Source organism: Drosophila mauritiana, chromosome 2R (assembly GCF_004382145.1).
Source record: "Drosophila mauritiana strain mau12 chromosome 2R, ASM438214v1, whole genome shotgun sequence".
Taxonomy (NCBI): Eukaryota; Metazoa; Arthropoda; class Insecta; order Diptera; family Drosophilidae; genus Drosophila; species Drosophila mauritiana.
In genome coordinates this window covers 4779730-4805188 of record NC_046668.1, presented here as the reverse complement: position 1 = coordinate 4805188, position 25459 = coordinate 4779730, and the positions used below count along the sequence as shown (strand labels likewise).

Sequence of the window (25459 nt, the reverse complement as noted above, 5' to 3'; positions counted from 1 at the left end):
TTGTGAGTGCACGCGTGGCCTCTGCTTACAATTTCTTTTATTTATAGACTTATTTGACTTATGTTTAGTACACCTGGCTGGGTGCGATGGCTGTCGGAACCCTTTAAAAATAGCCAAAGTAAGGCAGAATCTTAAAGAGATGCCTCAGCCTTGTTTTTGCCAGCACTCGATGTTCTGCTTCTTTTATGGTTGGAAGTGCCCTTGGTCAGGTGCTAGTTCGTATAGTTTAAGAGCTACAACTCTGCATAAAAATTAAGAGCAACAAGACTATATAATGCACTCAATAGAAGCCATTGAAAATCGACATCTCAACACTTATGTAAGAAGTTTAATTAAGAACAGCGTTACAAATATGTACAATTTGGTATGGAAAACATTGATCAGGTAAAGATCAACAACTTATATGTGTTTACTATTTGACAGCTGCATTACGACCTCATCGAGCTTCATCGGGACCGGTATAAAAGGAGGAAGGCCATCTCCCGACCCTTGAGTTCGTAGCCAAGATCAGCGAAGATGATTGCCACAACGGTGTGTTTTTACCTGGTGGTCTTGGCCATTCTCATGGCCTTCCTGTCTCCCACCGCAGATGGTTGCTTCATCCTGCTTGCGTGCCTGTTGAAGTCACCCCTCTGTCCGTTCAACACCACTTCATCTGGATGATGCAGTGAATTTCTGTCTTTGTTGCCCCTTCCCACGCCCAATAAATACGATTATGCATTAAAAAATATATTTACTCAAGACCGAAATAAGAGAAAGAGCGCTCAACTTCCTTGACAAAAAAGACATGTTTGTCGTACTCATTTTATTGAGCTTTAACTGACTTAGTCAAGGTCAATCTCGTCTCTCGAAACTCAATCAATTGTGGATTACTGTTTAAAATGTCTTTCCTCCATTGGAAATCGCCCACGCGGCACCTTTAATCCCATTACGCATTCGAACAGTGAGCCTACGTGTTCCACGCGATATTTCGGCCATCTTACGGGCTGCCCACGCTCCCAGTCGAACATGCTGGACTACCTGACGTATGAGTGATATTTAATTAATTGCAATCTCCCTGCTGTTTGCACTCGGTAAATTTGAACTACCAACCGGGGCAGTCTAATACGACTCCGAGGGCGAGTGGAGCACCCTCCCCCGGCATCCGCTGCCCGTTCTCCTGTGCTTGAACACGTGTAAGTTCGTCCCGAAGTTTACCATTCCGCCCCCAGGCTGCCACTGGCTGGCGGCGACACAGGCAAAAAGTCGTTCGGAAAGGGCGGCGGAAACTTTGACACGACTTGGCGACGACAGCTTGCAACATTGTGGCGCCTCTAAGCGAGTCGCTGGTACACACTTCGATTTTTACACCTTTTCAAACACTTAAAGTTGACTTTACATCGATTTGCTTCTATTGTCACCCCGAAATTGGAAAACGGAATGCGTTTATCCCCCGTGAACTTGGAACACCGAAAGGGAACGTCGTTTGTGATGGACATCAAACGGCAAGTGAAAGTTAATTTAAGTGCGGCAAACTTGTTAAGCAAAGAAAACCCGCACTTTTAACCGAAGGCCTTCAAGAGATATGATATCAAAACTATTCCCGTTACTCGTATGATTCGCTTAATACGAATCTGTATACTCTATAAAGTATATATATTCTTGATCAGAATCATTAGCCGAGTCGATCTGGTCATGTCCCCGTCTGTCCAACGCGAAGGGATAAATACTGTCTCGGATATTTTGGTTGCCATGCTTTAACAATTTTTAATGGCCCACAGCTTTAAGTTAGCGTCGCTTTTATTGGCCATTTGGTATTTAGCCGCTTAGCCGCCAGATGTTAATTTTGAACCCTGTTTTGCTTTCTCTTTCCAGGAAATTCGCTTTGCGGCCTGTGGTTCGAATTCTATTTTTGTTTAGCCCAAAATTGTTATCCTTTGTGCGTTCGTTGAGTTGAGTTCGTATGACCTAATATTATTTCGCCCACCTGCGAATTCGCATAAGCATTGTTTGCCCAGCATGGTTGAATGCATTTTGTAATGCCTGGCTCGGTTCTAATTAAATGCTTACTCAAAGAGAATCAAAATGTGAATGTGGATTCCTTTACTCTGCTATGAAAATTCAGTATGTTTTTGGCTCAATTTTTGGTAATAAGGAAATGGCCTGGGATGCTTAACGTTTTATAAATTTAATTCTGCACTGCCACAATGAGTGGTGACTGAATTGTTAGGAATCGAATGTCAAACAATAAGTGTTGCGAATGCAAATCGCCAACATATTTTGGATTAACTCGTAAAAATAGGGGTATTTACACAGAAGGGCTTTCATTTTCAGCGGCAACTTTCACAGCGGCAGAACAGATTTCGCCCGTTAAATACTAGGCCTGAATTACTCAACACTTTTATGTCAGTTCTGGAAAATATTAATATTTAAATTTAAACCGTTTTACACTCTGATTTGACGACTTTTAAGAGACCTTTAACTTAGGGAACTTAATAGTCTGTGTCGTGACTCTTATTTTTTACATTCTAGACTGATATCTTTGGCTAAAATTGATAAATAATTAATACCAGAGCGGTAATTTTATATTATTATGAAGGCATGATAGCTCTGCACTGTAATGATCTACAATGTAATAAAAAAACTTGCTGCAATCTTTGAGTTATTGTTATTGTCAGTGCCAACTAAGTACATACGTGTTTGTAAGAGCTGCAAAAATGTGTATCTTATTTCGCTCTTTAAACGGGTATATTAAATTACATATTTATTTCGTTTTTTTTCTCGCTTAAGTCTACAACTTAATTTCTCTGAACAGGTAATAACAGGAGCGTGGAGTTTGCCTGAGTTCCCTTTGACTAATTGAGATATAACGAAGTCAATACATTGAATCCGACCGCACACTGCGAGGCAGGAATACTTCCACGGAAGCCCGCTTAAATGACCCGAAACGACGTGATCTAAGCGGAAGTTTCACTTGGGAATTACCAAACCAGGACACGTACTGACAGCCGCAAAAATAAAAGCCGCCGAGCGAGCTTTACACCTAATTAGTGCCAGCAACTAATGACAAACTTCACACTTGCCTGATAACTTTGGCTCTTACTTACTCAACCGGCCAAGCATAGCGTCAAGGGGATGGGATAGACAGAGGACTGGATTTGGTTTTCTGATGATGATGTATCTTTTTGGAGTCAGCAAGTGCTCTGCTTGTGAAAACAGCGGACTCCGACGAAGTTGATTTAGAATGTTTAAAATATTATTCTTTTTATTGACCGTTGGAATAGTCGGGAGTTAAATATAGTATTTTCATTATGATGATTTAGAGGTGGTGGTCTTAAAGGGACAGATCTCCAGCCGGTATAAGCAGGCCCACAGAAGCAAGGTGGACTCTACAGTGGGCACCAAGAAGATGATCAGACCGGACACAAGGACCAGGTAGAGCCACAGCACTGAGATATCCATGATTGCGAGTTAAAGTTCGCAAGTGGTCGCATTGATCGCTAATTTATAGGTGCTCGCTGTGCTCGAGATCTATTTGACCAGATGCGACCTGGTCAAGTGTTTTGACCTGAATCGCAGAAAAAAACATTTGCACAGCTAACAAGCCCATGGGCAGTGGAACCTTGTGGGCCTTCAATGCACAATTGAGCACAAAACGTAATTTCCCATATGTAATTGACACATTTTAAACTCATCGGAATTAAATTACCATTGATGACGGTTGTGTACGAGGAAAATTAGACATCGAAATTGGATTTGTCATTTCGAATTCACGACTGTGGCCACAAATAAGAATTTGGCGGATATTAAATAAATCTAATTTGAGTTTTAATCCATATGGAGCTGTTTAATTCTTTGCCGCTTTTTGTCGTAACATACATTTGGTGCTTTTGTCAGACTAGTCATTAATTATTAAATTAACATATCATCATTTTTTATGTTATAGTATTAATCCCATTTATATTATTTGTAATGAAAGTTGCAGATTCTAGTGATGCAACATTCAAAAAATGTTTTAAACTGTTTTTATTAATTTATTTTTTGAATTTCCAATTTTTATAAAAATATATTATTTTACCTATTATCATTTATTTGATTGTTTCTTTTATTTTATTATTTTTTCTGATAATAGAGCATAGAACATTTTTAGAACAATTTTTTAAATATAGTCGTGATTGTCGACTATGTAGTACCTATAGTGGGAGTGCGACCGAGAAATTCCCACATTTTTTGACATATCGAAGGAAAATGGAAAGAAATAAAATAAATAAAGCTCAACTGTTTTAAACCGACTAAAACTGTTGATCTTTATTTAAATATAATTTTTTTATATAATTTAAATAAAATTTAAACTTGCCAAATACATTCGATTAGCAGTTAGAGTGGGCATGCAAAAAAAAAAAATTAGCGATAGAAATTGCCAAAAAGTATTATAATAAAAATAAAACATATCTATGGAAGAAGAGTGGGAGTGACAGCATCAGGAAAACAACTTGTGCTGCTTTTCAACGAATCTAACATACCCATTTACATTCAAAAGTAACGTGTAAAATTACCGTAGTGCCTTCCTTGCCTAATTGCAAGAATATTTAAATTAAAGGGTATCGTCATATTTCGAGTGTGTTGAAAATATCAGGGCCGGGAATATCTTCTTCAGTAATCGATTATATTGGTTAGTTAAAAAAATAGTTGTTATTGTGTGTATCTTCTTCTCTGCGATGATATTGTCATGATAAGCAGCTGCGCTACGATGAGCAAAGTAAGAGCGCACTTTGGCTCAATGGCAAAGTTAAAGCTGCACACAAATAGTTTTAAACGTTCTAGCTTTCGGAAAGAAAGCGATCTCAATATCCGTTTTTTTGAGATGAATTCGTTCTCGGTTTTTTGGTTTTTGAAGAAGAACATGAGAGCAGACTGAAAAGTTAAAGAGAGAAAAATTTAGAAAAGCTCTTAGCGGGCCAACACAAATTAAAAAAAATATTTGAAACTCCGGATTGAGGGCGATTTATCGCACAGAAAATTGTCTTTTCCTGCTTTCATAAGATATAATTTAAAATCTTGGCTTACGAACACTCCTTATTTTTTAATTTCGTCACCAATTAAAACCTTTAGGGTTATGAGAGATTATTTTGTAATTTGTACTTATCAATCTTTATCTCTCAAAGATACCGACCAAAACTACCACGTCCACACTTTTTCATTTGTGTTCAGCTTATTATTTTTCTTGCCAATTTCCATCACTGTGCCAAAAAGAAAATCAAACTTTCTCGCACTAGCTGAGTAAAGGGTATCTGATAGACGACCATAGCTTTCTCTCTTGTTGTATTCGTCTAAGTGCACTTGCCAAGTGCGTCATGTAACGCAAGGAAGCGACGTACGGAGCACCTTTCCCCCCCATCTGGGCAGATATTTCACGCAGTCCACGCGCCGACACACTCATTAATAATGTATTGTCTGCAAGTCGTAAACATGCCTGACTTTTTCGTGGGGGCGGTTCCTTCTGTTTTATGAGCAACTTTAACTTTGTCAACAATTAAGTCCGACTCCATTAATGATAATACCAGGCGACAGTTGCTGGAGCCGAATTATGCAAATTTTAGCGATTTATTACATTAGGGCACATATTTCTGGAAACTGATAATCGCTGTTCTTCACATATTATTTTAGATTATAGAATCTAGAGGAAAGTAATAAAACCAGAGAAAACTAGCTACCTGTTGCTCAAAAAGTAGGAGAGCTATTTTTCGGCAACAAGCTTGCGCTTCTCTCCAATCACCTGTCCCTTTTAGGTTATCAAAACATATATGTTCTTGACAAGGATCCGTAGCTTAGCTTGTCGATCTTACCATGGCCGTTGGTGGGCATTTTTGTTGATTTCCAATCCAAACGTCTATGGTATCTTAAAAATATTTGAAATACACATCTACTTCAACTTTAATACAGCTGATAACATCGTTATGTCCCACAATATCAGCAAAAAGCTTTTTTAATTCTCTGGTTAAATAGCGTGTTTTCTTTTTTGAAAAGCAAAACAGTATAAATATCTGAGTGGAATTGCTTAGTGAAATTTTGAACTTATTAGTACCTTAACATAACATTTGCAATTTAAAACAGAGGGAGACAGAAGTAAAATCGAACAGGAATTTTTGATTTTCATTTGTCTAAAACTGTAATACATCTGAATACGGAGAATGGGGCAAAGTCCATGCTATTATACTGGCCGCTATTGAACCAAAACTGTATCATGCTCCTGTACAGAATAAAAGTCCAGTGTCTTAGCATTGTTATCCAATGGTACCACAAGATCCGGATGCAACGCATCAACGTAGCAAAGCTGTGGCACGTCACCGCTTAACCGGAATCGCTTCATAACCAATCCCTGCAGCGTCTGCACAGTAATCATTCGCGGGACTTTTTTCTCCCAGGTCTCACCCGTCAGCTGATGCCTTATGGAAACATTGATCAAATTCGATTGCTTCGCTTGACTACGCGGTACAAAGTCTGTCGGGGAACCATACTCTGTAAACACATACATATATTTTAATAATTTTTAAATACCCAAGGGAGAAAGTAGCTTACTTTTAACCAGCAGTGGGTAGGTGCGATGTCTTCGGCAAAACTCCCGTAAGGAGTCCGTCCCACCTTGCGTCGCCTGCATCCAATCTAGAGCATACTTTTTCCAAATATCGTACTCGGCTCCACGTCTCTGTTCCGCTGTCACCTCGGCTTTATTAATGAACTGCAGGCTGGCTATGCTAGCTACAGCCTTGGAAAACATTTCATCAAAGTTTGACTTTAAGTGCGGAGTCTTACTCAGGCGTTTCAGCTGTGGTAGCTTGTCCAGCTCGTTAAACGCGTCAGCCTGCGAGGATAACAATATGACAGTACATTTTTTAGTACCGAAAAATAACGCTGCCCTACCTCATTCCAAATGGGATTGTGAAGCAGGTTCAGCTGCTCCAGCGACACAAACATATTAAGCTTTTCTTGTGAATCACAGTCGGGAAGTTTTATCTCCTCGATACCATTCTCCATGATATTCAATAGGCGCAAAGTCGTGAGGTTGCCCAACTTTGCCACCTGGTCAAAATCCATAATGTTCGTGCGGTGTAAGTCGAGTTCATGTAGCTGCTTAAATATTTTTGTTCGATCGACTTCTGCTAGCTGGCCGAGTGAATTCTCCTGTAAGCCCAGTGACAAAATATTTGGCCAGAGAAGCGCTGTGTGCATTACATCCTTCCAGTCCGATAAGCCACAGCTGCGAAGGTTGATGCGCTTAAGGTGCCGAAATGAGGGCTCAAGCTCCGTGATTTGAGATGACGTGGGCAGGACCAATCGGTTGGAGCTGAAAGGTTTGGCACATTAATGTGGCACACATAAGGGCATGCCTTTTCACTTACCTCAGGTTCAGGTTGGTTAAGGAGGGTAGCTGTTGCGCTATGCTGGCCACGATCTCCCAATTCCAGATTAAGGTATGGCTGACGTTCAACGTGGTGAGGTGTGTCAACTCCTTCAGGTACCCGGCAGCGTTTACCGGCGTCTGGTCTACACTCACCTCCTCCAGCTGCTCGAACTTGCTTTGCTTGCGAGCGATCTTGTCCATGCCCACGACTTCAAAAAGCGACGCCTGCAGGCTGGCCTGAGCTTCCCGGATAAGAGACTCGTCGACGTTGCTCGAGTCGTAGTTTAGGTACCGCTCCCGGGCAGCGTCCTCCAAGGTGGCACACGGCCCGACCTTTCCCGGTCGGATGAAGCTGCCTCCCGTGGGTGTCTGCGTCTGAAAGTAGCGCTTGCCGTCCACGATGCCGTTATGTTTTCCGCGCAGTCCGTCGTCCCATTCGATTCCCAGCCAGGTACCCATATGGCCGCTCACCTGAAATACGGATAGCAGGTTGGGATTAAGTCTTAAGCCTGCGGAAACCAAACCAGCCAACGGCTCACCTCTCCCACATAACGCACTGTGCCGTAGTTGTCTCCAATTTTGATGCGGGTTCCTAGGGGATAAAACAGCTGCACCTCCTCGATAATTCCCACCATCGCTGTGGCTGTTGTTTGTGGTTTTCTCGGCGCCCACACAAATATACACGGCTGTTACACACTCGTTCACGCCTTTGTGTCTGCCTATTCGCAGCTGCTCCCAGAATGTGTTCGGATATAGTTGCAAACGATTTCTCCGGGGTTTACATCAACATTACAGCTTTGATAAAGAGGAAATAAAGCTTTGCATAGGTCCTGAAGCCTAAATTCAAAGTCAAAAACTATTATTTATATTTAGTGTTTAGTCAAATGTGGCTGTAAGCGGATATCAATGGAATACCTATTCATTACGCGGACTGGTCACACTTCGAGGGGCGTTAAGTGAGCGAAACGTAAGGATTCGTAACGTGACAACGTAGCGTAATAACTTTTTTCTTGCTTGTCATTTTTAAAAAATGGTACCTTAAATTTTTACCAGGTTTATGTACTTTTAAAATCAAGCGATTATATCAAGTCTACTTACGTTCTCGTTAAAGGTGTGTAATATAAGGCATTAATAACAAATAAATATGTCAAAGTTGCTGATAAATCCGATTTCATGACCCAAAACTTTTATTTTCTTGTCATTTTCTATTTGACTTTTTTGAAAAATGCAAAAGATTGAAATATAGCTAAATGAAATGTGCTAAAAATAAAAACAATCTCAGCAAGACTTTACAAATAAAAAATTGTATGGCATTATAGAACAACTTTGCGAGCATGTGAGTTCGCAGAGAATTGTTGAGGAATTGTTGTTTCTTGGGGCCTTTATTATTAATATAGTTATTCATTATTTTGACAGGTCTATTTACATACGACTGAAGCTTAAAATATGCATGAAAATATATTTAAAATAGGAAACCAAAATCAATTCCCAATTTGAAGATCGTGTCTTAAAATGCGAGTTACATAAAAAGTGTTGAACTTTAAATGACCTTTTTTGAGATTATTATTTGATTGGGATTTTCGAGGAGATTGCATTTTCTACATATAGAAGTGCTGACATTTACGATAGTCATTTCGATAGTGCGGCCTATACATACAAACCAAACATTTTCAAATTTATATATTGTAGTAAGCTAACGGCTTGTAAATGTGTTTATCACTAGCTGTTTGTTGTGGTAAGTATTTTATCAAAATAGGTTTAGCCGTTTTCGAGATATTCTCTGATTTTAAGATTTTTAGAAAAAATATTGAGATTCGATAGCAGCCCTCGTCAGACTGTACCCAACATGACTAAATGTACATCAACCCCATTTTAAATTTAATGTAAATTTCGAATCTTTCATATTGAGATACATAAAGGAGAAAGTTAATTTAAGATTAGCGTTTCCAAATGAGATCTGAGGGATGGAGCCATGAATCCCTATATATATATGTGGTGTGTTTTTAGACTTCATATAGTGTCCTGCAAATGTTTATTATGCACTTGTGCATTTTACAGCAGAATTATATTTGATCAGCGTTGTTAATTTTTCGCAATCATACTTATGTACATTCATTTTCTCCAGTAAATTTTACTATTAGATTGCTATTAGATTAATTCTAACTTATTCCCAATTAGAATCTAAAAATCTATTCGGTATAATTTGTCTCCACAAAAAAAGTGGCGGATAATGCAAAACCGGTGCGCAACTAAATAAAAACAAGAGGGATCGCTATAGTCGAGTGACTATCAGATACGAGGTACTCAGCTAGTATTGCTAACGAGAAATTTAAACATTTTTTGGCATATCGATAGAATTTGAATTTTAAAAGTGTGGGCGAGACAGTTTTCGGCGGATTGTGGGCGTGGCTATATCAGTAACTGCGTCTCAGCATGCTTATTCTTAACGTTCTAGCTTGTTTAGTTCCTGAGATCTCCACGTTCATACGGATATTTCCGTACGGCTAGCTCGACTTGGCCAGAGATCCTGAACGAGAACACTTTATACGGTCGAAAACGCATCATTCTTTCATTTACATTCTATCTATCATCTATTCTATCATTGAAAAATCAGGTGCATTTTTATGGAGCATTTTATATTACTGATGCAGCCAGTTTAAAATTGTTCAAATCGACTTTTTTGGTTTGCTCTTCCTGCAGTTTTGCAATGCTGCTGAATGGCTGCGCCAATTATTGTTAATTGCAGTTGGGTTTGCCCTCTTGTAGAGCACGGTAATATCATTCGTATACTGAAAAAGAGTGGATTTTAGTGAGCTAATTTTTGAAAAAAAAGCAAAAGATAATCAGAGATAAAAAGATAGTCAGGGTGTTTCTGTCAAAGATATATGTGTATATATGATTGTAAGTTTAACAAGTATATTTTCTTGCCGGCACCGCATTATCATCTTTTCTGGGTCAGTCGCCCCCCAACCGTCGCCCACTGCTAATCCAATTTGCGATTGACGACGGGCGGTTGCAGTGGAAATCCACATCCGCAGATGAATGTACACATTTTCATATACATACAAGTGCTTGGCGTATGAATATCAAACTTTGCCTCCCTCGTCGACCCAATGCAGCCGGTACAATCATTTTTGGCGCCCAATTTAGCAAAGAGCAAGTGGGCGAGAGCGCGTGCGCCGAGAGGAAGAAAGTGAAAGCTCGACCAAGGACAATGTGCGGCAGCCGCGCTAAGTCCCAGTCGCTTGCAGACAGTCGCTCAGTGAGAACGTCGCGTTTTTTTCGCCACCCTTCTTCTTTTCGCCCAGCGAATTGCATGCTTAATGCAGACATGCACTCAATATGTAATTGAACATAAAAAAGGAACAAAGAATGTGCGATATCCGCGGGATTTGCTCAATAGCGTGAAAAATTCATCGGTGAAACTAGGGCTATCTCACGGAGCTTCGGACCAGAACACGTGGCAGTTTCAGGCGGAAGACTTATAGGTAACGGATGGAAAAATCGAAAATCGTGTCGGCGCGAACGGGCTTTTTTTCTTTTTTTTTCTCTTGCCGAAGTTTAGTAACTGCATATGTACATATGTAGCACTGTCGAAAAGATTGTTGAATATTTCCCTAATGGTTTTCCAATGTCAGCATGTACATATATTTAGAAAAGCTATAAATGTTCATATGTACGCCGTCGTTGGTTAAACCTGATTACTTAACGATTTTTGTGCGTTATTTAATCTAATCAACAATATCCTACCGTTCTGTATTTGTCAGCATATTCAAGTTAGCTCTAACTGTGATAGATACGTAGCTTGTGGATAGGTTACAAATATGGATCCAAATGACTATAAAAGGGTTTTATAACCCCGGTGCCTTAGTCTGTTTTTCCCCTAAAAGCTTTCGTGTTCTTGACAATGAAAATAACAATGACTGCGGCTGTACGTCCGTCCAATGCTAGGTTTCCGCTTATAGGCCTGCAGCTGAACCACCGTATTGGTTTAATTTGTGGCCTGATCTGGCATTATTCATAGCCACCTTGCGGGAAACACGTCCAAAAGCGCCCTTTAAATATGTACGTCGCTGGCTAACATTGCAATGGGCCCGCACATTGGCCTTCGGCTTTCCGCTTTGTGGTTTTTGGTTTTGGCCCTTGGCAAGTGGCCAATGGACAGCTGCGACAAATGTCAACGCTGACATGAATTCATATTCTTTGAGATCTATGCCTGCAGGCCGTGTTTGTAAACTTAGCACCTGATATTGCACACGCTGCAATGCGCCAATCTCCTAGTAACCAATGTTTTGAAAACATCCCTGGCATTGTACTAGGCGTGGAGTCTACTTCGAGGACAGCTTCCCCACCAACCACATCCAGTAACTCGTAGTAGAAAGCTATTCCGGCCCTATAACGTATATATATTCTTGATCACTAGCCAATCTGGCCATGCCCATTCCGTAAAAACGTCGAGAAACTAGAAACTGCCTAGTTGAAAGTTAAGATTACGCAAGCAGACTAGCAACAGATAAGAAGACTGTCACGCCCCCTAAACGCCACAAGTCGCATAAACAGTCGCTCCCACACTTTTCGGAAATGTTGAATTATTTTTCGATGGTTATTTTTCTTGTTAACGTGTCCGTCCGCATGTCCGTATAAGCGCGAAGGTCTTAGGATGCTGAATGTTATTTATATTTGTTCCATTTCCTATCGATATACCAACAACAATAAGAATTGGGACTTTATTTTAAAAGCGATGATTTAATTGAACTATGTTTGTTTTGCAATACAACAACTTGTGTGTAACAATGGTGTTTTTCAGAAGTGGTTATCTCACTACCCTAGACACTTCACATCACAGCCTTAAAATGGGATGGGACTGGGCAGTCGGAGGAATATCCGATGAGATTCCGAGGACAACGGGACCAGAATGCATCAACTACATGACAGATCGACGTCGCTGGTTGGAGACGATACTACTGTCCGCCCTCTTCATCTTTATAATGCACCGTTCCTGGCAACGCCTAGCGCCGATCAAACTTCCGCCGCCGCACGAGATACAGAAGCCACACAGTCCTACAAGACTGTTTCTGCTTATAGCCTTGTCAATGATTTTTGGCGTTGAGATGGGCTTCAAACTCTCCGGACAGTCAATGATTTTCGCCTTGAATCCATGTCATGTCCAGTCCTGTCTGCAGGTTAACAATTTGTCATGTGGATTGTCGTAGAACAGTTGAAAATACATGGGATACTTACAGATTTATCTCTTGGCCGCCAAGCCGACGAAGACGACGACAGCGCTCTTTCGTATACAGATGAGCAATCTGAACGGCCCATTTCTGGCTTTTCTTTTCCCCGAGGTGGAGGGCCGCACATATCCCTTCGAGCAGGCCACCTATTGGATCCAGCATGCACTGCTCTATATAATACCGATTTACATTATCCGAAGCGGTAACTATTAGACGCCATCTATTTGGTCGGAAAAGTACTCTTGTTTTCTCTTTCAGGAGCGTACACTGTCGAGGATCTCAGCGAGTTCCACTGGTCCCATATAGGTACCGCCTTCATGCTGTTTTATCACTTCGCTCTGCTCTCTCCGCTCTCGATTGTAAGTGGCCTTGAACAAAGTAACTTGGCACATTTAGAAAAACCTCTTCATTACTTTCGAGCAAAAATGTTTTACATCTATGCTCAGTCATTATTTACAATATATCCAAAACGTCTCCTGTCACTAAAACCTTCCCATCTTTGCAGTTCACTGGTATCAATCTGGACCACATGCTCTGTGCGGCGATGTCAGATCCGTTCCAGGGATCAAATTACCGGATATTTGCGTGTTGCCACCAAACACTGCTCTGTCCGCTGCTGAGTAAGGGCACGGTGGTGCTGTTCGGACGCCGGAATTGGAGCAGTAGCGGCCTGAACGGAGCGGGAAGTATGCCGGAGACGAGGAGCGAGGCCGCCCAGTATCACCAATTAACTCAAGGTGACTATGCCATGCAGGAGGAGGCGAACTTGCGGCACCGATATAGCAACCAGGAAGCGGTGGACGATGGACACCCGCATGACGCGGGCGAAATGGCGTCCCTTACAGCGGAGTACACCATGCCAACAACCAAGATCGACTAGTACTTACTGCGTCTATTATGCCTGTCAATTCACGAGCCACTACGGCTGCGGTCCACGCTTTGCAGATAGCCGCATTGCCCGATCATACTAAAATATGAAGGATTTTTGTGAGATCTGAGAGAGGTGAATGTATTTAACAAAGACGTGTAGATAATAACAAATAAGGCTAATTTTCATGCTCATCGAGGTTATACTTCTAAACAAAACAAACACCACTCAAGAGTTATCGAGTTAATTCTTACTTTGAAGAAAAATCAAAAGTTACACCACTTCAATGATTAATAATAGTGTACGTGTCTTAAATTGTAAGCCTAAAGCGATCAACAGATAAATTCAAAAATCAAATCGAGCGCCAAGGGACGGGCAACTCTAAAGGGCTGTGTTCGGTCTGGCAGCACTGTCCAAGTGAACTGTGACCCGTTTATCTGCAGCTGTTGCCGAATCTTAAAATAAATAATAAATAGTCGAAAAGACTGAGACCTGGCTTTGGTTGGTCATGGGGATTCATGGGAATTGGGGCAGTTTCCTGTCCCGCGCCGAAGTCGAACAGGTGCTCATTCCGTGCAGCGGGCAACGCTGCGCTGACTCAGCTGTTCAATGTTTTGGTTCGGCCGCGAACTAGTTCGCGCTCGCTGACTCACGGGGAGCCAGCATTTTGTTCTAACGTGAGTGGTGACGCGGGGCGCATCCAATTTTGCGGTTCGGTATAGAAAAACGTGCTTAACGAAAAGCTGCATGTTAAACTGATTGACGGACTCGTCTGATCGCCATTACCTTGTATCTGTGCTGCGGCTGAGCTATCGGCAACACTTGATCTGCCTTCAATTTGGTGCTGCCCGGCGGTTAGGTACGGCACATCCGCCCAGAAAAGTGAAATATACCTTCCTAATTTGATAACAATAAGCCGCGGCGCTGCTTTAATTTCAATTAAGTAAAAAATACCCGGTGGAAGCGACGTTTACGTCGCAGATTCCTATAAGAATAACCCGTATGCTTGTGCGCGTGTGTGTGTGAAAGAGCGCCGAAGATGCGCAAAAACGTCAATTAATTGCAGCGGCAGCAACAACAACCGCACGGCGCAAATAACGTGGGGCCTAAAGGTGCGAATGAAGCGCAAGAAAAAGAAAAATCAATAGAAATAGAATGCAAATCGCCGGTGAACATGTATCGATATACGGCCCATGCCCAAGCCCAAGCCCAGATCCAAGCTAAGTCCACAGCCAGCAGGAGCCAGCGAGGCGCCGCTATTAATAAACAATAATAATATCGCAATATCGGGCGAACCGGACCCTGCGTCGCCTACGCAGATGATGCGTTGCAAACGTCGGGTTGCGTAATTGCCGCAGTCGAGTGTGCAAATCCGAATCCGCGCAAAAACCGCGAATACCGAACTCGTACTTTGCTGCTAAAGTGTTAGAACAAAGTTCGTGGTCAGATTCTCCTCTCTAGAGTGTGAGTGTGTGTGTGTGCAAGTCGTGGCCGTGCGCCTGTGTGTGTGTTCACCTCGGTGTAAGTGTAAGTTCTGTGCCAACAACAACATGGCCGCCGCAACAGATGTTTCTGCCAGGGCGGCCGCGGCAGCGTCGTCGACGTCGCCGCGCACAGCAGCATCCAACAGCAGCGGCCTGGCCGGCAAGCCCCCCGTCCCCGCCCCTTCGTCCACAGGAGTGGCGGGCGCTGCGGCAGCCTCCTCCACCGGACTGCCCGCCTCCGTCTCGCACTTCTACTACAAGCACGGCCTCTTCCTGTCCAGCTACCCGACGTGTGCCTCCAGCATCGCGTTCGTGGCGATTCTGCTTTCGTGGTCAGTGCCAAAACTTTGCAGACACAGCGCCGTAAAAATATATGTACATATATGTACATACATAAATATGTACACTGTATATGTACATGGAAAATTGCTTGTAGCGGTCATTGGACTTGACATTGATTTAAATTTTTTGAACTTTTTCAACACCCTTTTATAAGCGATGTTGGACAGCGAAACTAAATTCAATTGCAACTAAATCGTTTGCCCACTCTTCAAAATTTAAAAAAAAATTAATCTTTTGAAAAGTTATACTTTAATCTTAGTCTTATCAGAGAATAAAGCGTTTTCCCATTTCTTAAAACAATATGCAGTTTTAGGGTATTTAGGATATTTTAGGATATTTTCCTGATAAGGCCGAGATTTTCTTTAATGGGTTATATTTTCAAAATTAAACCTTTTCTTTATTCTTAAGAGTGACAAAATAATGTTATGCGATTACAAAAAAATTTCTTAATTTTTTTTTTTCCAAATTGTATATCTTCAAAACTGTACGTGGGCAAAATTACTAGTTCGTGAGCAAATATTTCCGGATTTCGAATTCCAACAAGAGAGAATGCTATAGTCGAGTTCCCCGACTATCAGATACCCGTTACTCAGCTAGAGGAAATGCGAACTCGAAATTTAATATGAATAAATGAGAAAATGAGAAAATGAGACAAATGAGAAAAAATTTGTGGGCGTGGAAGTTTTAGGCTGCTTGTGGGCGTGTCAAAACGTTTTTTGGTTTAATAATATTAAGGCTATTTGCAAACATTTCGGAAAAGCATTCAACCAAATTTCTCTGTAGATGCTCTGCAGAAAACCAACACTTTAAAGTTTACAGTGTAAGCTACGGATTGATCCTGCTTTAGGAAGTTCAATCCCCAGATATGACATATATTTGTATGTACATGTGCTGCGCACTGCATTGACAATGCATATTACTAAAACAAACTTGCGTATTTATTTCATTATCTGCTCGTTCATTGAGTTGAGCAAAAACAACTTCATAGCCTGTTCCGTGATTCGTTATCCCGAATGTGAATTATTTGGAAGGTCCCAAAATCTGGAATGCTAGAAATTACATACTTTTCGTTGCTGTCAAAATAACTGACATAACAAAGGCAATTTACTTTTTAAATACAATATGGGTTTTCTTTTTCTAAGAGGCATGTCCCATTTATGACTGAGGATTTACACGTATCGTCTCGTCGAATAGCTAAATTTTTTTGTAGTGTTTTTCCTACCAGTTTTGGTCGATCTCCACGCCCATAAATTTTCGTATAGCTTCTTTCAATATGCACAAAAAAATTGTACAACTACAATAAATTCAACCGCTCCCAGATTTCGCTTGGGTATCTTAGTGTTCTGTCTTGTTTTTAGAGCGTTAAGAAGGGTTTTTGTTAGCTTTATTATACGCGTTAAGAACCTATTAGCAATCCATTTGATTTTTATTTATAGGATAAATACACAAACCATCCGGCAGCTTTAAACAGAATTAGATGAACCGGTGTTTCGCTTATCGAAGCGTTATATGTATAAATTGGTAGCTGCACGCACGGCGGTTTCCCGCCTATCGGCGCGCTTATCACTGGAGAACGTCGTGCTCAGCGCCGCTTACCGGCTGGTCGCTGAGGGCAGGCTGTTGTCTTGGGCCAGGCAAACGGCCCGCTGACCTTGAATACTTTATGAGAGAATTGCTGATAGGACGAAGAATAAATAGTTGAATAAAATACTTGATTTTGGTTGCTCATGCCTTGCTTTAAATACAAATGAAATGGGGATTATCGATTAGATTTGAATTTTCGATAGGCACGCTTCTTGCAGATACTATAAAGGGAACTGATTACCCTGTGAATATGCATTTAAGTTATGATCATTTCATAATTGCTGACGCACAGTTTTGCTAGTTTCCTTATAGGTTGTAATCTAAAGTTTACAAATAAATTTAATCTGCTCCTAGTTGGTTTATTTTCAAATCAACGAAATAATAGCTTTATTCTTTGCTCTTTGTTTAACGAGTAAGAATGCTACAAAAATCATTATTTTCTATATACTTACGTGGGATCAATTAAACTAGACCTTTTTTGTGTCTTTCCAAAAATAGAAAGCGCAAGCCACGCGATGGATGACTATACGCTTGCCAAACACTCGCGCTACTCCTAAAATAGCCGATTAATCAAATATGGTGAATACGATTATTAATTTAGATTTCCATTCCAGCTATCCGTTAATCAACATACCGTTGCCCGGGACAATACCCACCAAGATCGTTGTACCCTACGAAGCTGGATCCGGATCGCTGTCAGGGCACACTCTTAATACATCCTCGACTACACCGCAGGAACTGCACCCTTCCGCCGAACCCCAGGTACTAAATAGCAGTACCGCGGACCGCAGCCCGCCTCCCCTTCTGCCCTGGGCGCAGAGCAGCCCCGCCTTTTTCTACGTCCAGCAGATTACTCTGCGGGCCAGTGTTCTCCCATGGACGGAGGGAATGCAGCTTATGGATGCGTTTCGTGCGCCGCTATACGAAGTTTTTAAATTGCTTGAAATTGTGCGCAATCATCAGAGCAGCGAAAAGTGAGTACATCGAAGAGGTCTTCCAGTCTCTGAACAACGCTGATTTACTTAATATTCTCCGGCAGCAAGCGTACTTTGGAGCACAACTGCCTACATGTAGAGAACGTAAAGCGCGGAACCCACGGGCAGCTGGACCAGATCTTTCCGGAGTATGGCTGCCTGCTGCTCTCGCCTGCCAACCTGTGGACGCAGAACTCTCAGAACTTCACTCGGGACACAAACATCCTGAACACGATATTTCAGTACCATGTAGGTATAGGCCAATACATAGGTAGATAAAGCAATGTTCAGACAATATCACCAGGTTTAAATGGAAGATTTAGAATAGATGGAGTCAACCGATTATCCATGTCTGTAAACTTTAGTCACTATACGTCATAGACTTTACGCAACTCAAGCAGTTTGTAAATATTTATGAGATTTTAGTAGATTTAGGCTGAGAAGTAGATTTTAGTCTAGACTCCACACTAGCCGGACCTAATCTTTCATTATAGGTATTGTCTATACCGATGCGTTTTGAGCTTTTGAAAGCCACACAGATCTCGTTATAACCCTCGATCCAAAGTACTGGCATAGGGCATTTACATTCCAAATCCGCAGATGAACTCCAATAAAAATAAGGTCTTTTACGAATATAGTTTAAAACAAGAGAGAAGCTATAGGCAAGTTCCCTTACTACACGTTACCCGTTATGCAGCTAGCAGAAGTGAGAAAACGAATCATTTTTCTGGCATATAGGTAGATATTAGAGAATAAATTGAGAAAAAATTAAAAATTTATTCAAGAGTGTGGGGCGTAGCGTAACAGTGTTTTGGTATACCTGGAGAATTGACAATATATTGAAAATTGAAAAAAAAAAACAAAGAAGGGCAGTTTTGGACGGTTTTGGATATTAGAGTTAGCGCGGCAAATAGTTTTTTGTCTTATCAATAGAAATTCACAAGCTTAATGCAAAAATTTAAAAATATCCAACCAAATTCCAAAGTGTGGGCGGTTATTGGAGGTTTGTTAACTCGCGCCCACTCCGGCGCGGCAACATTTGGAAACAAACTTGCGCTGCGTCTATGTCTCTGGAAGCTGCTTGCGAAATCAAAACTCTAGCTTTTAAAGTCTTTGGCGAACATGGCCAGATCGAGAATGTATATACTTTATGTTGTCGGAATCGCTTTCTTCTACCTCTTACGTCCGCTTCAACGAATCTAGTATACCCTTTTAGTCTATGAGCAACGGATATAAGAATTTTAAAAGCTTCAGATTGTAGTATGAATGTGCATACTGTTAAAATAAAAGGGTTTCGCTCATACACGCATAACTATGAGCTCGTGTACTTTTTGTATATATATTTAGTATATACACAAAAAATTGTTATTAAAAGTTTGTAAGATAAGCACGGCATGAGATTCATTTTAATTTTAATACTTTTTACGGAAAGTTTTTTTTTTCGATTTCAGCAGGTAAATTGATTTCAAAAGTATGATATTAAAGTTCAAGGAAATTGTTCTTTGTTGAATCGGGGAAATACTTAAAGTAAAGATAACACAACTATCAGACAAAAGCTCGAGCTATAATCATTTGTATATCAGGTTGAGAAGTATTGATATATTGAAAGCGTGGCAAATCACTTCATTGGTAGCATATACTCGTATTTAGATTTCTGTTAATAGATACATTTATAAGAGACTCACTGATCTGCATGGTTATCAACCCATGACGAGGGTATATTAAAGTATATTAAGTAAATAAAGTAAAGTAAAGTAAAAACATTGTTGATCAGTATCAACAGACGTGTCGCTATAGCCGTCGTTCAATTTAAAGCTATATACATATAATATAATATTTTATACATATAAAGCTGGCATACGAACAACATTCGAAAAACAATAAGTAGAAACAAATTGGATCTTCGTTTTGTTTTTTTAATCATAAAGTGTTGTAGTTCGTTAAACATCGCTTTTTATACCCGTTACTCGTAGAGTAAAAGGGTATACTAGATTTTACTATACTATTTTTGTATTAGTTTTGTAAATTTATATCGATTTGCCAAAAAATTTTTGCCACACCCACTCGAACGCCAAAACTGTCACGCCCACACTTTTTCTTAGTATTATTGTTTGTCTTGCCAATTTCTATAAGCATAAAAAAACACTTTGTTTAAATTTATTCTAATTTTATTTCCCAATATCTATCGATATCCCAAAATGATAAAATTTGAAGTTCGCATTTCCACCAGCTGGGTAACGGGTATCTTATAGTAGGGGAACTCGACTATATCATTCTCTCTTGTGTTATTTGTTGTATTTACCATAGATAGATTCATACACCATTTCTTCAGAAGTTGTGGGCGTAAATACGTATGTATACCTGATTTCCTATTTTTTGTGGGTGTAGATACGCCCTACAAGCCCCATTAGTCGCTTTTTTTTTTTCTTATCACCACTTTTATTTTTTTAATGGCAATCCCTTTAGTTTTAGCGTTACATTTCCAAATATGTATCAGATTTTCATTTCTTCGTGTATAGTAAAGTCTTCGCTGCGCTTCGTCACTACACGGACTGCCGTCCACAGTGAAATTTGGTTAGATTTTAGGAAACTCCCTAGTAATAAAGATAACTATCAAACATACGTTCTAAATTGTCTATCTAATCCTAAATGTGTACTTTTGTCCATTTCCAGAACCTACAGAAATCAAAAGTTTCAGCGGCGGAAATGCTGTTTGGTTTACCCATGCAGGACACTGGATTCAAGCGCTATCCTTTGCGCGCTCGGTCGCGTATTATACAGTATGCCTTGACGTTATTCCTCAAGCACAACGATATGGAGTACCTGGACACGCTAAAGGAAAAGCTGCAGCGACACTATCCGCCACTCCCGGTGGCTAGTGCGCCGGCTGAAGAGCCGACGACCATAACTTACATCTTTTACCCGGGAGAGTACAGAATGTGGGAGCTGGTGCCCTACACAGTGGCCTTTATGTTGGTCTTTGCTTATGTGTACTTCTCTGTTCGAAAAATCGATGTATTTCGTTCCCGCTTTTTGCTGGCCCTATGTAGCGTAATCACCACAGCCGGGAGCTTGGCCATGTCCCTTGGCTTGTGTTTCTTCTTTGGCCTGACAATTTCGCTGCAGTCAAAGGACATTTTCCCCTACCTTGTAATCCTTGTGGGATTGGAAAATAGCTTGGTGATTACGAAGAGCGTAGTCTCAATGGACGAGACATTCGACGTGAAAATCCGCGTGGCGCAGGCTCTTAGCAAAGAGGGTTGGCATATATCGAAGACTCTTTTGACGGAGATAACAATTTTGACTATTGGCCTTGCGACTTTCGTACCCGTCATCCAGGAGTTTTGTATCTTTGCCATAGTCGGCTTGCTTTCCGATTTTATGCTACAGATGCTGCTCTTCTCAACAATACTGGCCATGAACATTAAGCGGACCGAGTATACGGCGGAGGCCAAGCACCTTCCTAAGATGTTGCTGAGCTGCACCCAAGGGGCTGGTCGACAGGATTTTCGATTTTTCGGGGCCGCCCCAGCATTGCCACCGTTTGTCCCTGGCACATTTCAGCGTTCTCAGTCGCATCCGAAACTGTGCTTTGCTGATGCCGCATCTGTTAGCGATCGTACAAGCTTGGTTAATGGACACTCATCGCCAGAGCAGCGAATACCCAAACGCATAAAGATTGTAAACTTCTGGGCGCGCACACGCTTTTTTCAGCGTGCCTTCATGATCTGGATGATTGTGTGGATATGCTCTATAGTTTATAATTCGGGATATCTGGAGCAGTTGTTTAGCATGCAGAGCAACGGCACAATGACGGCAACCCTTGAACTTCAACGGCGACTACAGGCGGGTCGGGGAGCAGTCAGCAGTTTTTTCGAGGGATGGCAAGCGGACGGGCAGCGTGCCACGAGTGCGCCGAGCGGAAGCGGCTTTTCTACGCCTATAAAAGCTCCTCTAGCGATCGACATAAACGAAACGGCCGAGGAAATGTTGAGACTGCGATATCCCAGCTTCGACCTAAACTATTTCCTTTCAAACTTCCACTGGTCCACGATTATGAAACAGTACAACATCTCACTAAGTGGGCACTACGTCACCCTGCTACCGACCATTCGCCTTAGTCATGCCATCGCTCCAGAGCTAGCCACTCTGTTGCGGAATCCGCAGGAGCAGCTGCAACAAAATTTTCAATGGAAGGCCCTAGCCGCTGCACTCGATCCGCTGGACTTTAACGATGACGACGTGCGCCGTGAGTCTCCGATGGTTATGGCAGAGGGCTTGCCTCTGGTTCCGAAGAGCCCCATGGAAATATTTTTCGCCATCCTCTTGTGCTGCATCAGCATCTTCGTGCTTTGCTACACGATGGTGGTTTTCTACCGCTGCATCTGTACCAGGAACTATGCCGAGTGGCGCTCCAGTTGGCACGAATCTGAGGCGCCGTACAAGCAGACTGAGCAAATTCTGGAGGGAGTTCCAACGCAAATCGCCGGACACAAACATCGCATTGAATGTCTGGTGTCTGACGGCGCCTACATCATCAGCTGCTGCCTTAAAGGCCAGATCCGAGTGTGGGATGCACGCAGTGGCGAGCAGCTAACCAGCATCTCCCGATCCGATATTCAGATCTCTCAGCAGCGACCGGATGGGCAGACGCTGGTACGAAAGCTGGCCGTGTCACCGGTCTGGTGTCTGGACTACTTCGATAATCTCATCGCAGTAGGCTGCGCCAACGGCCGCGTAGAATTGTGGGAATCGCCTGCGGGATTGCTTAAGTGTGCATATCAGGAAGACGCGAAGAGAAACCAGGGTATAACCCACATCCACCTGAACGGCGATCGGGTGATTGTGGCGCGTCTTAATGGCCGACTAGATTTCTACCGCTTAGAGACGTACTACAAGGGGAAACAAATTGACTGGGGTTTTACCTCGGCTTACAGGCGAAGTATGTCTTTCCGTTAAGTAACCTTTTAAAAAGCTCCTAAAAGGAAAGACTCTCTCTTTTAGCTCATGTTCGAACTGGATCCACTGGAAGCCTTGGATTAATGATGCAGCAGCAGCGCTGTCAGCAAGAAGCATCCCAGAAGACCACCAAGGAGGAAATGAAAATCACATTGGAGGGTGTAAGACTAGCCCATCAGCAGCCAATCACATGCATGCAGGTCGTTAACGACATGGTTTTCACTGGCAGCCAGGATCACACTCTTAAGGTGGGCATGCAACATTTTATTAAATCAACTTTCCTAACTCTAACTGGTCTCCACAGGTGTATTGCCTCAACAAGTCGGATGTTGAGTATACGCTCCACGGTCACTGCGGTCCCGTAACCTGTCTCTTTGTGGATCGCTGGCAACCGGGCACAGGGGGGTCTGGGTCCCAGGACGGCCTGCTCTGCGTATGGGATCTTTTCACGGGCGCCTGCATGTATAATATACAAGCTCACGACGGAGCTGTCAGCTGTCTGGCCTGTGCCCCCAGTTACGTAATCTCGCTAGGCACGGACGAGAGGATTTGCGTATGGGAACGATTTCAGGGAAACCTGTTGACTACCATCAACATCTCAAATGCATACTCGAGTCTACTGATGCTAACACCGTCACTATTGGTTACGAGCAAAATGGGTAAGGTCTCAATCTTGATTGCCAATATAAGAGGTGCAGTAAATAATAAATTGAATTCCAACACAGGATCTCTTATTGTGTGGGATGTGCGCACTGGGCAGCCGGCTCGCGAGGTCAAACTGGACTTTGCAAACCTTCAGCTCTGTCCCAAAATAATGATGCTTGCCTGCGATTCGGTAGTTTGCGACTACGGAAATGAGATCCGCGTCGTCCGCTTTCCTATCGTGGCTGACAAGTGCCACTAAAGCGCAAAATTTTAATTTAGCGTGGTTCGATAGCACCTAGGAATAAGTTGACCTAAGGCTCTCAAACGCCTGGAAGTCATTGACGCATTCACTATTTTATATAAATATATATACTATTAGGGTCCGCAGCAACTTACGGTTTTAACGTATCTCTTCTTTAGAATTTTGTGTTAATTATTGGACACTAAGTGTAACAGCTTCGCTCCGGTAGGTTAAGGAACTAAACTAAATGAATCAGATATATACACATATATTTTCGCGTAACTGTAAGAACTACATAGTGTCTTAAAGCGCCTCAGCCTAACATAAAATGACTAAATGTTAAATTAAACACATTATTTATTAGAATCATCTACGCTTAATATTAGAAAGAAAAATAAATTTAAAAAAAAATAATTTTGTTTTTAAATTTATTCCTCTCCATGAACTTTTATTTCCATGCTGCCTCAGTGGATAAAGTATATTTCTTAAATACAGCACTCTAAATATTTCAACCAACTTATAAGGTAATTTGATCACATATCAGGTAAAATGTTTTTTAAGTTACGTTGTTACTAAACAAATTTTGGAAAGGTGTTGGGGGCTTGTATTCGTTATTAAGCAAATGGAGGTTATTGTATAGGCTATTAAGGTTGGCCAAGCTTTCAGTTTGAAAATGCCTTCCAGTTTCGACCCCTCTTGGTCAGACAACGTAGTGTAAATGACATTTCTCTTATTTGAAAAACGAAAGACGTCAAGAACTGCAAAATCAGCAAACAGGATTGTTTTATTGGTTATATATAGTATCTTTTAAAATACACTGTATGTTCATTTAAAAACTTCCTTTCCATAGAATGCGAGTAGTTTGGGATGGTTATTTCTATTTTTGGTAATAGTGAACATACATATGTATGTTTGTATATGAATTTAAAATACTATGTTAATGACTATTTCATAAACTGTAAAAATATATGTAGTCTGCATCTAGTGAGACACCAAAAATTCTCATGCATTAATCTTTACTTTTTCAGCTCAGTAATTCGAATTTGATGTATTCGATATAAGTTAAAAAGTTTGGAACAGCCAGAAGGTATTGGTATTATATTTTAAATATTCTTCATCAGGGTCAATAGCTGAGTATTTCTGATTCTTCGTGACCCAGCCCTATGAAAAGAACAGTTGGAAAAATTGTTGATTTGGAGAAAGAAAGAATTGTTGGTATACCAGTTTTGATTAATCTTTGGAAATGAGTATACCAGTTTTGGTAGAAATATACCAAATTTGTGTAGAATTGCCAGCTCTATCCATACGTTTATTTATTTATATAAATGTAAATAATAACAAAGAAAACTATGAAATATGATGAGAAATATACATAGCAATAAGGGCCTTTCACTCTTCAAGTGTGTTAGTAACTTCGTACTGAGGATGATTAAATGGGCAACTCCATATTCCTTCATATATTTATGTACACATGTACGTTTGAAATTGACAAAATTAAAAATAAACAAATCATTTTCCAAAAGTGATCGATACAAACTTACAAGACCAATAAAAATATCAAAACATTTGTCAAAAGTGTGGGCGAGTCGGTTAAAGTAGGCGTGGCAACGGGTCAAGAAACTTGCTGTACGCATATGTATTTGTCTAGAATCATGGGCCTAATCTCAACCTCCTTGTTTTTGTAGTTCCTGAGATCTTGACATACATATGCATGAGATATGTACGTAAAAAAATGTTGTGCTTTGTT

The 25459-nt window shown here is 41.2% G+C and overlaps 5 protein-coding genes across 5 annotated transcripts; 3 read left to right on the top strand and 2 right to left on the bottom strand.

The window, feature by feature from the left end:
* The first annotated feature begins 484 nt into the window (after positions 1–484).
* On the top strand, positions 485–743 carry LOC117137292. The gene has a single exon (XM_033298665.1). The coding sequence runs from the start codon at positions 517–519 to the stop codon at positions 661–663; it is 147 nt and encodes a 48-aa protein (XP_033154556.1). The 5' UTR covers positions 485–516; the 3' UTR covers positions 664–743.
* A 2316-nt stretch (positions 744–3059) lies between these two features.
* On the bottom strand, positions 3060–3464 carry LOC117137655. The gene has a single exon (XM_033299192.1). It carries the CDS (start codon positions 3439–3441, stop codon positions 3289–3291), a length of 153 nt encoding a protein of 50 aa, XP_033155083.1. The 5' UTR covers positions 3442–3464; the 3' UTR covers positions 3060–3288.
* Positions 3465–5906: 2442 nt separating this feature from the next.
* On the bottom strand, positions 5907–8284 carry LOC117137215 (tubulin-specific chaperone E). Its single transcript, XM_033298571.1, has 5 exons — positions 7921–8284; positions 7380–7852; positions 6901–7324; positions 6559–6841; positions 5907–6498 (listed from the first exon to the last, which is right to left on the bottom strand). Exons 1-5 carry the CDS (start codon positions 8014–8016, stop codon positions 6203–6205), a joined length of 1572 nt encoding a protein of 523 aa, XP_033154462.1. The 5' UTR covers positions 8017–8284; the 3' UTR covers positions 5907–6202.
* Positions 8285–10615: 2331 nt separating this feature from the next.
* Positions 10616–13966, top strand: LOC117135896 (transmembrane protein 164). The gene is made up of 5 exons (XM_033296443.1): positions 10616–10869; positions 12189–12564; positions 12625–12817; positions 12874–12974; positions 13121–13966. The coding sequence occupies exons 2-5, from the start codon at positions 12235–12237 to the stop codon at positions 13493–13495; spliced, it is 999 nt and encodes a 332-aa protein (XP_033152334.1). The 5' UTR covers positions 10616–10869; positions 12189–12234; the 3' UTR covers positions 13496–13966.
* A 1067-nt stretch (positions 13967–15033) lies between these two features.
* LOC117135895 (sterol regulatory element-binding protein cleavage-activating protein) lies at positions 15034–24111 on the top strand. Its single transcript, XM_033296442.1, has 7 exons — positions 15034–15299; positions 17508–17867; positions 17933–18116; positions 20541–22809; positions 22872–23074; positions 23131–23485; positions 23552–24111. The coding sequence occupies exons 1-7, from the start codon at positions 15034–15036 to the stop codon at positions 23728–23730; spliced, it is 3816 nt and encodes a 1271-aa protein (XP_033152333.1). The 3' UTR covers positions 23731–24111.
* Positions 24112–25459: the final 1348 nt, after the last annotated feature.

Excerpts from the sequence above, each read along its gene's own strand:
- LOC117137292 (XM_033298665.1), top strand. The coding sequence starts at position 517 with ATGATTGCCACAACGGTGTGTTTTTACCTGGTGGTCTTGGCCATTCTC.
- LOC117135895 (XM_033296442.1), top strand. The coding sequence starts at position 15,034 with ATGGCCGCCGCAACAGATGTTTCTGCCAGGGCGGCCGCGGCAGCGTCG. Across the intron at positions 22,810-22,871 it reads TACCTCGGCTTACAGGCGAA|CTCATGTTCGAACTGGATCC; the intron begins GTATGTCTTTCC and ends TCTCTCTTTTAG. Across the intron at positions 23,486-23,551 it reads ATTGGTTACGAGCAAAATGG|GATCTCTTATTGTGTGGGAT; the intron begins GTAAGGTCTCAA and ends ATTCCAACACAG.
- LOC117137215 (XM_033298571.1), bottom strand. The coding sequence starts at position 8,016 with ATGGTGGGAATTATCGAGGAGGTGCAGCTGTTTTATCCCCTAGGAACC. Across the intron at positions 7,853-7,920 it reads CAGTGCGTTATGTGGGAGAG|GTGAGCGGCCATATGGGTAC; the intron begins GTGAGCCGTTGG and ends TCCGTATTTCAG. Across the intron at positions 6,499-6,558 it reads CTACCCACTGCTGGTTAAAA|AGTATGGTTCCCCGACAGAC; the intron begins GTAAGCTACTTT and ends ATGTGTTTACAG.
- LOC117137655 (XM_033299192.1), bottom strand. The coding sequence starts at position 3,441 with ATGGATATCTCAGTGCTGTGGCTCTACCTGGTCCTTGTGTCCGGTCTG.
- LOC117135896 (XM_033296443.1), top strand. The coding sequence starts at position 12,235 with ATGGGATGGGACTGGGCAGTCGGAGGAATATCCGATGAGATTCCGAGG. Across the intron at positions 12,565-12,624 it reads ATGTCCAGTCCTGTCTGCAG|ATTTATCTCTTGGCCGCCAA; the intron begins GTTAACAATTTG and ends GGATACTTACAG. Across the intron at positions 12,818-12,873 it reads GATTTACATTATCCGAAGCG|GAGCGTACACTGTCGAGGAT; the intron begins GTAACTATTAGA and ends TTTCTCTTTCAG.